This window comes from Salvelinus namaycush, chromosome 23 (assembly GCF_016432855.1).
Source record: "Salvelinus namaycush isolate Seneca chromosome 23, SaNama_1.0, whole genome shotgun sequence".
Classification (NCBI taxonomy): Eukaryota; Metazoa; Chordata; class Actinopteri; order Salmoniformes; family Salmonidae; genus Salvelinus; species Salvelinus namaycush.
Window position 1 is genome coordinate 27865910 of NC_052329.1, and position 15650 is coordinate 27881559.

Sequence of the window (15650 nt, forward strand, 5' to 3'; positions counted from 1 at the left end):
TTCACAAAATAGATGGCATCATGGGGATGGAAAATTATGTGGATATATTGAAACAACATCTCAAGACATCAATCAGGAAGTTAAAGCTTGGTCGCAAATGGGTTTTCCAAATGAACAATGACACCAGGCATACTTCCAAAGTTGTGGCAAAATGGCTTAAGGACAACAAGGTCAAGGTATTGCAGTGGCCACCACAAAGCCCTGACCTCAATCCCATAGAACATTTGTGGGCAGAACTGAAAAAGTGTGTGCGAGCAAGGAGGCCTACAAACCTGACTCAGTTACACCAGCTCTGTCAGGAGGAATGGGCCAAAATTCACCCAACTTATTGTGGGAAGCTTGTGGAAGGCTACCTGAAATGTTTGACCCAAGTTAAACAATTTAAAGGCAATGCTACCAAATACTAATTGAGTGTATGTAAACTTCTGACCCACTGGGAATGTGATGAAGGAAATAAAAGCTGAAATAAATCATTCTCTCTACTATTATTCTGACATTTCACATTCTTAAAATAAAGTGGTGATCCTAACTGACCTAAAACAGGGATTTTTACTAGGATTAAATGTCAGGAATTGTGAAAAACTGAGTTTAAATGTATTTGGCTAAGGTGTATGTAAACTTCCGACAACTGTATGTATTGTGTCAATTGTTTAATGTACAGTGTTTATTTTGTATACAGCAGGACTGTCTAAGACTATATTCCCCTGGAAGTGCCTGATAAGGTTCTGTTCCATAATATTCTGCAGGTGGGCTATACCATGCGCTCTGAGGGGGAGTTCTCCTTCTCTCTCCTCCTGTACGACCAGCCGGTCAGGGGCAGTCCGTTCCGGCTGCGTGGGGTCAAGCCCTCGGATGTGCTGCAGTCTCCGGATGATGTGAAGAGGAGGCTGAAGAGTCCTGGCGGCACAGGGGGTCATGTCAGACAGAAGGCTGTGAGGAGACCCTCCAGCATGTTCAGCACTAAAAAGAAGGAAAACCCCATCGAGGATGAACTCATCCACAGAGTCGGTGGGTGATGATCAGAGAGACATGTAATACCTATTAATATTAGTCTAACTCTGTGGTACAGCTGCTCATATTGACTTTTTAGTCATTTAGGTGATTATCTTATGACTTAAAAGAAGTGGATTTAACTAAAGTAGGTAAGACAATAACAAGTCATATTGCAAGTAAAAACATTTTAAAAACAGCTTTCTTTGCTACGCTCTTTGATAATCAGTTAAAAAGCCTGCCTGGTACTAAACAAGCCATGGGGAAAGAAGGGAATACTAACACATTGGTTCAATGCTCCTATCATTTATTTTAAGCACTATTACTGATGAATACATTCACATTTGACTTGTTATTTTACTCTTGTATCCAGAGGCAGTGCATGCAACTGAAGTTGGTACAGTAAGACTAAAGTAAGACCACCACATATCACGATCAAGTTGGACAATAGCTCTCTTAGTTATCTCAAAGTGCAGGCTGCAGGGTATAGACAATGCTGTGGGAAATACTCACACTTTGTTTCACTGCTCCCAGCAATCTTACTGATGAAGATCTTTTGAGGTCTCTGTGATAACTCGTGACTCTGCTATTTAGCCCTTGGGTCCATGGACACAGACTCTGTGTTCTTATTTTATGTGTGATGTTTGACTCAGGCTTCTTACTGGATGTGTGATGTTTGACTCAGGCTTCTTACTGGATGTGTGATGTTTGACTCAGGCTTCTTACTGGATGTGTGATGTTTGACTCAGGCTTCTTACTGGATGTGTGATGTTTGACTCAGGCTTCTTAGTGGATGTGTGATGTTTGACTCAGGCTTCTTACTGGATGTGTGATGTTTGACTCAGGCTTCTTAGTGGATGTGTGATTGACTCAGGCTTCTTACTGGATGTGTGATGTTTGACTCAGGCTTCTTAGTGGATGTGTGATGTTTGACTCAGGCTTCTTAGTGGATGTGTGATGTTTGACTCAGGCTTCTTACTGGATGTGTGATGTTTGACTCAGGCTTCTTACTGGATGTGTGATGTTTGACTCAGGCTTCTTACTGGATGTGTGATGTTTGACTCAGGCTTCTTAGTGGATGTGTGATGTTTGACTCAGGCTTCTTACTGGATGTGTGATGTTTGACTCAGGCTTCTTACTGGATGTGTGATGTTTGACTCAGGCTTCTTACTGGATGTGTGATGTTTGACTCAGGCTTCTTACTGGATGTGTGATGTTTGACTCAGGCTTCTTACTGGATGTGTGATGTTTGACTCAGGCTTCTTAGTGGATGTGTGATGTTTGACTCAGGCTTCTTAGTGGATGTGTGATGTTTGACTCAGGCTTCTTATTGGATGTGTGATGTTTGACTCAGGCTTCTTACTGGATGTGTGATGTTTGACTCAGGCTTCTTAGTGGATGTGTGATGTTTGACTCAGGCTTCTTACTGGATGTGTGATGTTTGACTCAGGCTTCTTACTGGATGTGTGATGTTTGACTCAGGCTTCTTACTGGATGTGTGATGTTTGACTCAGGCTTCTTACTGGATGTGTGATGTTTGACTCAGGCTTCTTATTGGATGTGTGTATTTGACAGGAACCAGAGGGAGAGATAAAGCAGAGTTTACAAACCTCCAGGGAATCTCCACTTCCAGCAACGGACGCATCGTAGTGGCTGACAGCAACAACCAGTGTATACAGGTGAGACTACAGCCGTACAACCAGTGTATACAGGTGAGACTACAGCCGTACAACCAGTGTATACAGGTGAGACTACAGCCGTACAACCAGTGTATACAGGTGAGACTACAGCCGTACAACCAGTGTATACAGGTGAGACTACAGCCGTACAACCAGTGTATACAGGTGAGACTACAGCCGTACAACCAGTGTATACAGGTGAGACTACAGCCGTACAACCAGTGTATACAGGTGAGACTACAGCCGTACAACCAGTGTATACAGGTGAGACTACAGCCGTACAACCAGTGTATACAGGTGAGACTACAGCCGTACAACCAGTGTATACAGGTGAGACTACAGCCGTACAACCAGTGTATACAGGTGAGACTACAGCCGTACAACCAGTGTATACAGGTGAGACTACAGCCGTACAACCAGTGTATACAGGTGAGACTACAGCCGTACAACCAGTGAGAGAAAGGTAACCATGTGTATAAGTGACAGCGTGCAAAGTGGAATGAGTGAAAAAATTAATGGATGCAAAGCAGAAAATGTATTAGGGTAAGGATAAAGTTTCAATCATAGTATCACAGGTCAAACACATATTTCAGGGCAAATCTCAAATGGCACCTTGTTCCTTATTGTCCCTTTTAGAAAAAGGTTCTCAAATCCAAATCTGTTTCTGAATGTTGTTGTTGCGGTATTCTTATCCAGGTGTTCTCAAACGATGGGGCATTCAAGCTGAGGTTTGGGGTCAGGGGTCGGTCGCCGGGGCAACTGCAGCGCCCCACTGGGGTCACCGTGGATATGAACGGTGACATCATCGTGGCCGACTACGACAACCGCTGGGTCAGCATCTTCTCCTCCGACGGAAAGTTCAAGGTGAGAGGTCATCAGGTCACTCTAGGAGACTGGTCTTGAGAAAGACCTCGAGCTGAAACGTCAACATTAAACAGTCTCTACTATATCCCCTCTCCTTGTATGTTCTATACATACCAGATGCACTGAGCTTTCCCATAGCTGCCCCTTTGATTTGGACGTCAGACTCATCACATCACATCTCTCCCTGTCCATCCCTCTGACCCTCCATTTTCTCCCTCGCTCCCTGACAGAGTAAGATCGGTGCGGGTCGTCTGATGGGCCCTAAGGGCGTGGCGGTGGACAGGAACGGACACATCATCACCGTGGACAACAAGGCCTGCTGCGTGTTCATCTTCCAGGCCAATGGGAAGCTGGTCACCAAGTTTGGAGCCAGGGGGACGTCAGACAGACAGTTCACAGGTAGGGGAGACACTCCTTGCTTGATCTATCTGTGGGTTTGCAGTTTTGGGACTTATTCCACTGTTTGTCACTAGTTTTGGAACAATTCCTGTTCTATTTAACCAGGCAAACCAAAAGAAGCACAGTGCAAGTGAAAGTATTTGACATGTACAGTATACTGTATTTGCACCAGGTCTAGGCACAGCTAGCACTGAGCAACGACACCAACCAATGTAGTATACATAATATATGCACTGAGCTTTCCCATAGCTGTCTCTTTGATTTGCACATCAGACAGTTTGCAGGTACTGGGGGGAAAATCTTGTATTCTCCTTGTTTTCACTCTTTGGGCAATGTGATTCTCTTCCATTTCTATAATCTTCCAATGATATGGTTCCACTAGCTACATGGAGAAACCTGTCACTCGTTTCAATCTCATCTCTGACTTTGACCTTTTTATTTTTTAGAAAAAAGTGGTACAAACATTTCACTGGAACCCAAGCTGAGTAAATCTGGCCCTGCATTCAGTAAGTATTGTTGTATGGTATAGCAGTCTCTTCATGATACAACTGCCCATTGCCATGTCTTACGTTGTACATTGCTTGGTGTTTCCCTTTGTGGCTAGTGTTTCCACAGTCCTGTTGTGTACAATGTCCTAAAATAGTCTGGAACTTCCTCTACTGCACTGTTATGTTGATGACTCATCTCTCCTTCTCCCCCTCCTTCCCTACCCTACCCTAGGTCCCCACTTTGTGGCGATCAACAACAAAAATGAGATTGTGGTAACAGACTTCCACAATCATTCAGTGAAGGTACATTCTCACTTCTCTTTCTGTGTGTGTGTGTGTTACTGTAGTCATATCAGGTTGGTTTAAAATGCTTTGACTTCAGGCCTTCAGTGTTCTGTTGTTGCAGCTTTGTGTCACTCCCTCACTGCCATCCTGTAGTTACTGTACGTCACTGTGCCACAGGAAAATGTCCCACTCCCACTGTTGGCTATCTGATGTCAGTTTGAATCATTTCAAATTAAAGGAGTAGAAATCCCCAAACTCTGTTATAGTCAATGTTGGATGTGTGTAGTACACTACCTCTGAACTGTTTAGGTTAGGGTTGAGGTTAGGGATAGGGTTGTGGTTTAAGGTTGTGCTTGAGGCTAGGGTTAGTGGATGTGGACATGAAGCTAGGGATGTGGTTGAGGTTAGAGTTGAACCTGGATGTGGACATGAAGCTAGGGATGTGGTTGAGGTTAGAGTTGAACCTGGATGTGGACATGAAGCTAGGGATGTGGTTGAGGTTAGAGTTGAACCTGGATGTGGACATGAAGCTAGGGATGTGGTTGAGGTTAGAGTTGAACCTGGATGTGGACATGAAGCTAGGGATGTGGTTGAGGTTAGAGTTTAACCTGGATGTGGACATGAAGCTAGGGATGTGGTTGAGGTTAGAGTTGAACCTGGATGTGGACATGAAGCTGGGGTTGAGGTTAGAGTTGAACATGGATGTGGACATGAGCTAGGGTTGAGGTTAGAGTTAGGGTTGAACCTGGATGTGGACATGAGCGAGGGTTGAGGTAGGGTTGAACATGGATGTGGACATGAGCTAGGGTTGAGGTTGAGGTTAGAGTTAGGGTTGAACCTGGATGTGGACATGAAGCTAGGGTTGAGGTTAGAGTTGAACATGGATGTGGACATGAAGCTAGGGTTGAACCTGGATGTGGACATGAGCTAGGGTTGAGGTTAGAGTTAGGGTTGAACCTGGATGTGGACATGAAGCTAGGTTTGAGGTTTGGACACACTACTTCTGAACAGTTTGAATTCCTTCCCTAATAGGTGTACAGTGCAGACGGGGAGTTCCTGTTTAAGTTTGGTTCCCATGGCGAGGGGAACGGACAGTTCAACGCCCCGACGGGCGTTGCCGTGGACGCCAACGGGAACATCATCGTTGCTGACTGGGGGAACAGCAGAATACAGGTCAGTTAATGATGATCTTGATGACAAGATCAACAAGCAGTCTTAGTCATTATTTTTTGTTTGCCCTTTTGCATTAGATCAAAAGTAATGTAACTTATGAGTACAGCTTGTTTTTGTATTATCCTGCAGGTGTTTGATAGTTCCGGGTCGTTCCTGTCCTACATCAACACCACAGCAGACCCTCTCTATGGTCCACAGGGCCTGTCTCTCACCTCTGATGGACACGTGGCTGTGGCTGATTCTGGCAACCACTGCTTCAAGGTTTACCGCTACTTGCAGTAGCCATTGCTTAGGGACGACGGTCTGTTGCAGGCCTACCACTACCAGGGTATGTCCCAAATGGCCCCCTATTCCCTTCATAGTGCACTACTTATTACAATAAACCCACAGGGCTCTGGTCAAAAGTAGTGCACTATGTAGGGAATAAGTTGCCATTTGGGATGTACCCCAGATCCGGGCCGGACAGACAAACCAACCACAGCCTGACCTGGGTCCCAAAAATAGGTCAAATACTTGAAAGTATTTTAGATGTGCTTGATTTATCTATTTATTTGAGTTTGCACTTTTGGGACTGTTTCAGGCAAACGAAATCAAGTGCAGCGCTTGAAGTATTGGAAAGCATTTGATCTAATAATGTATGTATTTTTGCCCCCAGGTCAGAGCACATGTGCTGTCACTGAGCAACGACACAAACCAATGTACTATACATAATATACAGGTGCAATGATCTTTCCCATAGCTGTCCCTTTGATTTGCACATCTGATCAGCTCCACATCATCCAGTTAGTCTCTGAACCCCCCAACATCATGAAGTAACAATATAACCCCAGTTTACTCCTCCATGTGGTGTGTTATGGAGTTTACTTTGTCCCAAATGGCACCCTATTCCTTATGTAGTACACTACGTAGGGAATAGGGTGCAATTTGGGATGCAGACTGTGTAGAGTGTATTTACCTCTTTGTTCGGTCATTGACATAAAACTATGAGGAGGTATGAAGTGTGTGTATATACTGTAACTGATGAGACCTACACGTCGTTCAGATCAGTGATTGACGTATAATAGAGCCATGTTGTGAAGGAGCTGGTCCCAATGCATGAAGTTGTATCTTTACCTTGTCAGCTCAGACAGGATGACATAACAGTGGAGTTCATGAACTCATCAGTTGTTTCTTCTCCATGATAAGTGCAATGAACGATGTGCTTACAGTGAAACCAACCAACGCAAAAGCTTTTGAAACAATTTATTTTTCAGTTATCTAAGAACAAACTGACTTAACCTAAAGCCATCTCACATTATAAAAGGCCATCACCATCTGTGCATTGATGTACTTTATATGCATAACTGTATAATGGATCATTATGCAGCTTTATCTGTGCTTTGATTTAAAAACATATCTTTTGGTTATTCCAAGAACAGCATTCCAGCGTTTCTAACTAAGTATGGCAGCTGTCCTAAAGTGTGCTTTTTAAAACAGGAGTTCAGTCGGAGAAGAGATGTCATGATTATTGCATATGTGAGCAGCACAATTATTCAACTTTTGAAAAAGTACAAAAATGAAAGATGGAATTGCTAATTTATTTTATACACTAGCTCAGCATTTACAAATTATTTTTCTAATTTGTTTTATTTGTATTTTTTTGAAATTCACACCTTTGTCATTTGTCTCCATATACAGAAAACAAACCTAGCCACTTGAGGGGATTTTTCAGAGTAGAACAAACAGTGCAGATTTAGAATTTGTAAGATTTGATTTGCCAAAAAATAAATAGTCGGTTTTGAAATGTGACAAGTTGGAGTACATATTGAAAAACAAATACCCATGATTATACTACTTAGTGTTATTGAACATGCAAAACTACATTTGACTAACTTATGGTTTTCAATTTTAACAGTCAACAGAATTACCGTTTATATAGTTTGTCTTCAGAAGCTGAAACCACAGTGTGAATGTTTCACAGCTTCAGTGTGTGTTAAAGGACTAGAGCTATGTTTCATTGCCTTGTTATCACAGTTCATTACCAGGTTATAGCATTTCATTACTGGGTTATAAAAGTTCATTACCAACTTATAACTATTGTCCTGAGGGAAACATTAGCATTTGATGAGCTACAGTGGAACACCCCCTGGTGTTCATCACTGTAACAACACAACAGAGTCCCTATAACCTCTGACGTCATGGAGCCAAACAGACTGTGGCTAATCACAGGTTATTTTATTAAGGAGTATTAGACACATCACTATCTGTAACTTTGTTTCAACAATATGTCTGTATCTTCTTTCTCTGTGAATATGCACTGGTAATAAAAGCACATGGTTTATGGAGATACTGAGTGTGCTTTCTGCTTTCCTCTATACAACAAAATATATCCTTCTCTGAATCACAGTCTCTCGGTTGATGTCCAGGACAGTTATCCTGGGTCAGGTGACATTCAGGAGGCACAACTTTCTGAAAAGTTTCAGATAGAAATGTATTGCATAGAGCCAACATATTTCCCTCTTCTCAATGGAAGAAAAACATGTCTGTTCTATATAATTTATTTCTATCTGGATGTTCACTGAAGGGAAGCCGTGGTTTAGATTGAACACTGGTTGAGCTCATAATGTACCATGAAGTCCTTGAGCATGTTGCAGGCTTTACGGTTCTTAGTAACTTTACACTTCCTCTCCTCTGGAATCTCCTCCATCCACATCTTATTATCCAGGACATAGACAGGCCTACAGAAGATAGCATTTAGTTATACGGGCATGGGTAGGACAACATTTAGTTATAGGGGCCTGAGGTGGACAACATTTAGTTATAGGGGCCTGAGGTGGACAACATTTAGTTATAGGGGCCTGAGGTGGACAACATTGGAGTCTCTCACTCAAACTGCACTGGAATAGTCTCCTATTCTACACTGTACATATACTTTACATTTCCCAATAGAGAAATCACAATCTATGGCCCAAATAGTGAAACGTTTACAGTATCTCAATTCAAAGATATCCTCTATGCTGTCTTTTTTACCTGATGATTCCATGTATTATATCAACACGGTCTTACAATATATTGACACACATCGTAATTGAAAAGGAAGTCTGTGTCCCAAATGGCACCCTATCAATGGAAACTGCTGAGGGGAGGACGGCTCATAATAATGGCTGGAAAGAAACCATATGTTTGATACCAATCCATTAATTCTGCTCCAGCCATTACCACGAGCACGTCCTCCCAATGAAGGTGCCACCAACCTCCTGTGCACCCTATTCCATAAATAGTGCACTACTTTTGACCCTGGCCCCACTCTTTGAGAGTGTCTCAGGGGGAGTTGGGATATGCAAAAAACGAATGTCCAAACTTATTTCTTACACACTTGTACATGTGAAATATCACAAATATAATAACACTCAACTAATTATTATTTTTACAACATGGTGCACTACTTTGACCAGAGCCCTATGAACTCTAGTTAAAAGTAGTGCACTATATAGGGAATAGGGTGCCATTTGGAACACACATCACTTACTTCCCACTGTGGTCAGTGGTGTCAGAGATGGTCCCATCTCTCCCCATGATCAGGTAGTTACTGTCAGTCTTCATGTCAAACTCATCACAGGCTTTACGTTTGATCATGTCTCTCACTGCTCCAGTCTGCATCACATCTTTACCTGGCATAGCAGACAACCAGCACAAGAATAATGTAAAGGAAATTATACTTCCAAGAGAATGTGTGCGTACCAAATGGCACTCTTTTCTCTATAAAGTGTACTACTTTTGACCAGGAACCTTCCAAAGTAGTGCACCATAGGAAATAGGGTGCCATTTGGGATTCACTTTGTAACATTGTGAAGACCTGTAGAGCAGAGCACTCACCTGTCTGTAGGATTTTGGTCAGTATTGTGGTATAATGTTTAAAAACTCCGTCATCGGATGAGTTGACAATCTTGACGACGTAAACTGTCAGAAGGACAACAAGATGGTGTTAATACCGACTACAGCACATTAGAATTTTTTTTAAATATTTGGGTTAGAGTTATAAACTCACCATAATTCGCAACAGGAGAGAAACAAGCAAAGCTTCTGCGAGTCTCTTTCTCCATTTGTTTACTGTAAGTGACTTTCTTCTTTGGGCAGTCACCTGAGACAAAGCAAATAAAAATACATACACAATAGTTCACAATATAAATGATATATTGTGAACTAAATATATATTCTGTCCTGAAAATACAAGCTGTATGGAGTGCACATACCCTCTGCACAGGAGCACACATTGTCCTGACAGAGCTTGGAGATCATGTTGCTTTTCTGCGGTGCGCTGTAAAACACAGTGCATCTCCTCTCTGTAGGGACATAGTTCAGTATTAGTCACTCAGACAATGGCTGTGTCCCATATGGCATCCTATTCCCTTTATTGTGCACTACATTTGACCAGGGCCTAAAGCCTCACCAGGCTGTACCAGCCCCATGGAACTTCCAGATACCTTACAACCATAGACATAACATACCCTAAACTAAAGATGGTGGTATACCTGGGTTGTAGTAGTCATAGACCTCAGCAGCAGCAGGCTGCACCAGGCCCATGGGACTGATCTGTTTGGCCCGGAACTTTACACACTGTGGTTCCTCTGTGATCTGGAATACATAGCGACAATACAACGTCAGAGGCAAGAGAGGACAGCATTGGCGAGAACACGAGGTCTCAAGATATAACTTTTGTGATTCAATTTATATGAGTTGTACAGTAGTCATAGCTGATACTCATTGACGTCATGGCTTTGGATACAAGAGGTCTTACCTCAGCGAAGTAGAGGAACACTTTATTTGGGGCGATGTCATAATGGTCAATGTACTTCTCAGTACCCTTCACATTCTAGAGGAGAGAAATAGAAAACGATGTGAAATTCCATAGTCTGACTGACAACATGTCACTAGACAGGTTTCCATTGACCTGGTTTATTAGACAAAAGTAACGTCGCCCCCGATATGTTTAATGGAAACAGCAGATATGAGAAATGTTCTAAAGATCGAAAACATATTTATCCTTTCGACAGGGGTGGATTTCTTTTGTCAAACGATGATGGAAACTGTTTTTAGAAGAAATTACATTTGCCAAATCATTTTGATGGTGCACGGGACACGTGATTTCACCGCGTAAATGTAAAGCTATTTATATACAAATACTCTTTCTTTGCAGGACAAGGATGGTCCTGACTTTCAACAATGCCTGAATTGCTTTTCCGATTGGCTGGCAAGTTTCACCATCCAATTATGTCAGATCTACAGGAGTACAAGGTTCACCATGTCACGGACCGTGGCGATACGTTGGCACAGGAGAATTATTAGAATATGGCAAATATTTTTTCATTCTTGCATTCTATCCATACTGGCTTTCGCAGCCTACCTGACACATGAAACAGATGGGCATACAGGGAGGGCATACAGGCTGTTGCCATATTTATTATTGTGCAATTTGCCTAAACGGGTAATAGAAACACTTCAACCACTACATTTAATTAGTTTAGCTGTGGCGTCATTAGGCCAAGCTGTTTTTATCGACACAATAAACGCACCCTAGCAGGCAATTGTCTGATATATTTTATTGTTCGTTAAGTTAATGGGAACAGTTAAGTTAATGGAAACAGTTAAGTTAATGGAAACAGCTAGTGTGAATGGCTAAAATGGGTTTTCTTCCCGGAACCAATTCTGCTATTTCAAAGGAGGGTCGCAATAACTGTGGTATATGGTTGTTTTTTCCTTTTGGATTCAATCCATAGTGTTGAAGATCCGCACTACAGCGCCTCTGAAATGTAAAGGTCATTTTCGATTGAGCATGAATGCAGTCTCAGTGAAAACAGAAACATTGACTTTAAATTTAACTTGTGCTGTAGCGCGGATCTTCAGCACTACGGATTGAATCGAGCCCATAGATGAATGCACTGACTGTGGATAAAAGTGCCTGCTAAATAACAACAAAAAAAGAATGTAAATCAATGTCAAATGTAGGCCTACTGTACCTCCTCCAGATCCTGCATGTTAGGTTTGAGTCCACTGAGAAGGGAGATGTCCACGATGACCATGCCTGTAGAATTACCACTGTTCAGTCTGTAGGAGAGGAGAGGAGAGATAGAACCATGTCTCCACTCATCCCACCCCATGCATGCACACACACACACACACACACGCATACAATATATACGCACAGACACACATGCACACATCACTGTACTCACCCCACACACACAGTGTAGACTAGGGAGTTCTCCCTCTCCTCCTCCTGTGGGGCATGTCTCTTCCTGCGTGTGCGCAGGTCAAACCATTCCACCCTGCTCATGGGCTCATCACTAGGGTTCCCGTCCCCCTCAGACTCATAGTTATAATAGTCGTCTAGCTCAGGACCATCGTCCACGTTCTCTGTAACATTGCACATTATTCACCGTTACACATTTATACTGACAATGAATAGTGTTTTATATTTTCAAGCAGAACTCCAGCAAATGTGTTTCGTGTTTATAGATGCATTCTGACTGAAACTTACTTCTGTACTTAACCTCTCCCTCCACCGAGACATTGAGACTGTAGAAATCACAGAACAAGTCCCTCCTCTCCAGAGTTCTGTAGGTCTGGACCACCTGATGACATATAACAAGCACTGTGGACACTTCCACAGATTCAGACAGCCTTACAATGTTAGAATCATCATCACTTACTTTTCAAATGAATTTACTTACTGATAAGGTCCCGTTTCCCTTCCCCATTGTGTTAATAGTGATCGGGCTTCCTGGGTTCACCTGACCAGACAAACCAGACAACAGAGATGTGAAACAGCATTTGAGAAAGGAAATCAGAGCACTGCTGGAATTCTAAACTCAATCGCACCTGGAAGGCTGATAGGGTCAGGGCATTATGTTTGGTAAGATGAAGTCCCTGCTTTCGGCCGTTTTGGTGACACATCTCAACATTAAGATCCAAGTCTTCAACATCATTTTCCAGGACGCTGTACTTAGCTAGAGCCTCAAGAGCTACAACTGTATCCTGTTGGAAAGAGGGAGAGAGAGAGAGGGGGAAAGAGGGAGAGAGAACAAAAGAGAGTAGAAGAGAAGGAGGGGGAGACAGAGAAAGCAAAAGAGAGAGGCAGAAAGAGGCAGAAAAAGAGGGAAGAGAGAGAGAGCGAGCAAGCGAGGGAAAGAGCGAGCAAGAGCGAAAGAGAGAGAGAATGAGCGTGAGAGAGAGAAAGAGGGAAAGAAAGAGAAAGAGTGAGAGCGTGAGGGAAAGAGAGAGAGAGAACGAGAGAGAGAGGGAAAGAGAGCGAGAACAAGAGGGAAAGAGAGAGGCAGAAAGAGAGAGAGAGGCAGGAAGAGAGAAAAAAATGGGGAAAGAAAGAGAGTGATTTGCACATTGTTACAACACTGTACATAGCCAATAATATAACATTTGAGTGTAATGTTTACTGTTAATTTTTTATTGTTTATTTCCCTTTTGTTTCTTGTCAATTTCTCTTGTTTTGGCAAAGTAAACATATGTTTCCCATGCCAATAAGCCCTTTGAATTGAGAGAGAGATATAGAAAGCGAGAGAGAGAGAGAGAAAGCAAGAGAGAAAGCGAGAGAGACAACTTCAACAATATAAAAAGCAAGAACAGGAGAAGAACAGAGCACGAGAGGAGAGGATCAGACTGCTGGAGGAGAGGTTGAGGGGGATGGCGTGTGAGAGAACGGGGGTGGCCACCCCCGCAGAGAAGCCAGCAGAACAGCCCACCTCAGTTCCCGACAAAAGTATCGACACGACTGCAGAACAGTCCACAACAGATCCTGACCATAGCGTCGACATCACAGCAGAACAGACAAATGAAGAACCCCAAGCCCAGGGGCTCTCACCCCCTCTGAGCCACCCTGATAGCCCTCCTGACAACCCCCCCACACCCACTGAGGACATACACAAGACACAGATTGTACTCCTTATGGACTCAAATGGGAAATATATGCAAGAAAAAAAAGACAGTATGTCTAAACTCTGGTGTCCAAACACCCAGCGTGCCCTAGACCTTCTGTCTGAAGACCAAATAGGTTCACCTAGCCACATAATAATACACACAGGCGCAAACGACCTGAGAACACAGCAGGAAAGGGTGGCCACAGCACTGAAGGGAGTGATTGAAAAAGCTTTCATCTACTTTCCCCAATGCACAAGTGACTATCTCCACCTTGCTACCACGAAAATACTTCCACCCTGCTACCATACGGGTAAACGCAAGTATTTCCCGTGACTGTGCCACAAAACCAAATGTTTTCCTGGCCCACCACTCCACCCTGGACTTGAACAGCCTCTATGACCAGGTCCACCTATACAAGGCAGCAGTGCCCACCTTCACCCGGACTCTAAAGGACATCGCTCTCAAACGTAGCCCCAACACTTCACACAGGAGCAACAGACCAATAGACACCCCGCCAAGACCAGCGAGACACTCCCCCCATGGACCTGCACATAGAGGACCCATGCCGAGAGGACCTACATCCAGACCACAACACCACCAGCCACATACACACCCCCACCCCAACCAATCAACAACCCCCGAAGTCAACCATGCCCACACCCCATTTAGGCCCCCTCAGATCAGACCTATGCCCCTCCTGCCCACCCCATGCACCCCACCCCCGCAAAGAGGGCCTCAACATGGAAGTCACACATACGCCCAGGCCATGAGTGTGCAAACAGGCCCAACCCTCACTCTTACACTAGCCAATGGCATGTAACAGATGCTCAGCATCTCACACTTACTGGCCTGAGGCCAAACCACACGACCAACAACATTGGACACTTTATGGAACACAAAGCCTTCACTATCTCATCCTGGAATATCCCAGGCCTGGGGTCATCTGCCTTTGGCCTAAAGAGCAGGAACCTGGACTTCATCAAAGAAATCAGAAATACAGATGTTTCTTGTGGGATGACAATCTGGTATAGAGGAGATGGACCCACTGGTTGCCCTCTAGGTTACAGAGAGCTGGTAGTCCCATCCACCAAACTACCAGGTGTGAAACAGGGAAGGGACTCAGGGGGTATGCTAATTTGGTATAGAGCAGACCTACCTCACTCCATTAAATTAAATCAAAACAGGAACATTTTACATTGGGCTAGAAATTCAAAAGGAAATTATCTTAACAGAGAAAAATGTCCTCCTGTGTGCTACCCTCCACTAGAATCACCATACTTTAATGAAGACAACTTCTCCATCCTGGAGGAGGAAATCAATCATTTTTCAGGCCCAGGGACATGTACTAGTCTGTGACGACCTAAATGCCAGAACCAGACAAGAACCTGACACCCTCAGCACACAGGGGGGCAAAAACCTGCCTGGAGGTGACAGCATTCCCTCCCCCATATGCCCCCCTAGGCACAACTATGACAACATAACCAACAAAAACGGGTCACAACTCCTGCAGCTCTGTCGCACGCTGGGTATGTACATAGTCAATGGTAGGCTTCGAGGGGACTCCTATGGTAGGTGCACCTATAGCTCATCTCTTGGCAGCAGTACTGTAGACTACATTATCACTGACCTCAACCCAGAGTCTCTCAGAGCGTTCAGTCAGCCCACTGACACCCCTATCAGATCACAGCAAAATCACAATCTACATGAACAGAGCAATACTCAATCATGAGGCATCAAAGCCAAAGGAACTGAATAATATTAATAAATGCTATAGATGGAAGGAAAGTAGTGTAGAAACCTACCAAAAAACAATTAGGCAACAACAAATTCAATCTATTTTAGACAACTTCCTGGATAAAAC

The 15650-nt window shown here is 43.5% G+C and overlaps 2 protein-coding genes across 2 annotated transcripts in view; one reads left to right on the plus strand and one right to left on the minus strand.

The window, feature by feature from the left end:
* The window catches only part of LOC120018257 (tripartite motif-containing protein 3-like), a 35692-nt gene extending 27488 nt beyond the window's left edge, over positions 1 to 8204 (plus strand). Inside the window, exons 8-15 of the mRNA XM_038961357.1 lie at positions 747 to 1008; positions 2566 to 2669; positions 3366 to 3533; positions 3764 to 3932; positions 4379 to 4438; positions 4653 to 4723; positions 5738 to 5878; positions 6008 to 8204. Of these exons, the coding sequence (XP_038817285.1) occupies positions 747 to 1008; positions 2566 to 2669; positions 3366 to 3533; positions 3764 to 3932; positions 4379 to 4438; positions 4653 to 4723; positions 5738 to 5878; positions 6008 to 6160 (1128 nt within the window). The 3' untranslated portion in view covers positions 6161 to 8204. The remainder of the gene's footprint in view (positions 1 to 746; positions 1009 to 2565; positions 2670 to 3365; positions 3534 to 3763; positions 3933 to 4378; positions 4439 to 4652; positions 4724 to 5737; positions 5879 to 6007) is intronic.
* Positions 7105 to 15650, minus strand: part of LOC120018256 (complement C4-like) — a 32264-nt gene continuing 23718 nt past the window's right edge. Inside the window, exons 29-40 of the mRNA XM_038961356.1 lie at positions 12737 to 12892; positions 12589 to 12648; positions 12396 to 12489; positions 12091 to 12271; positions 11875 to 11962; positions 10656 to 10730; positions 10390 to 10492; positions 10111 to 10200; positions 9906 to 9998; positions 9734 to 9817; positions 9387 to 9528; positions 7105 to 8595 (exon numbers count right to left, since the gene is read on the minus strand). Of these exons, the coding sequence (XP_038817284.1) occupies positions 8454 to 8595; positions 9387 to 9528; positions 9734 to 9817; positions 9906 to 9998; positions 10111 to 10200; positions 10390 to 10492; positions 10656 to 10730; positions 11875 to 11962; positions 12091 to 12271; positions 12396 to 12489; positions 12589 to 12648; positions 12737 to 12892 (1308 nt within the window). The 3' untranslated portion in view covers positions 7105 to 8453. The remainder of the gene's footprint in view (positions 8596 to 9386; positions 9529 to 9733; positions 9818 to 9905; positions 9999 to 10110; positions 10201 to 10389; positions 10493 to 10655; positions 10731 to 11874; positions 11963 to 12090; positions 12272 to 12395; positions 12490 to 12588; positions 12649 to 12736; positions 12893 to 15650) is intronic.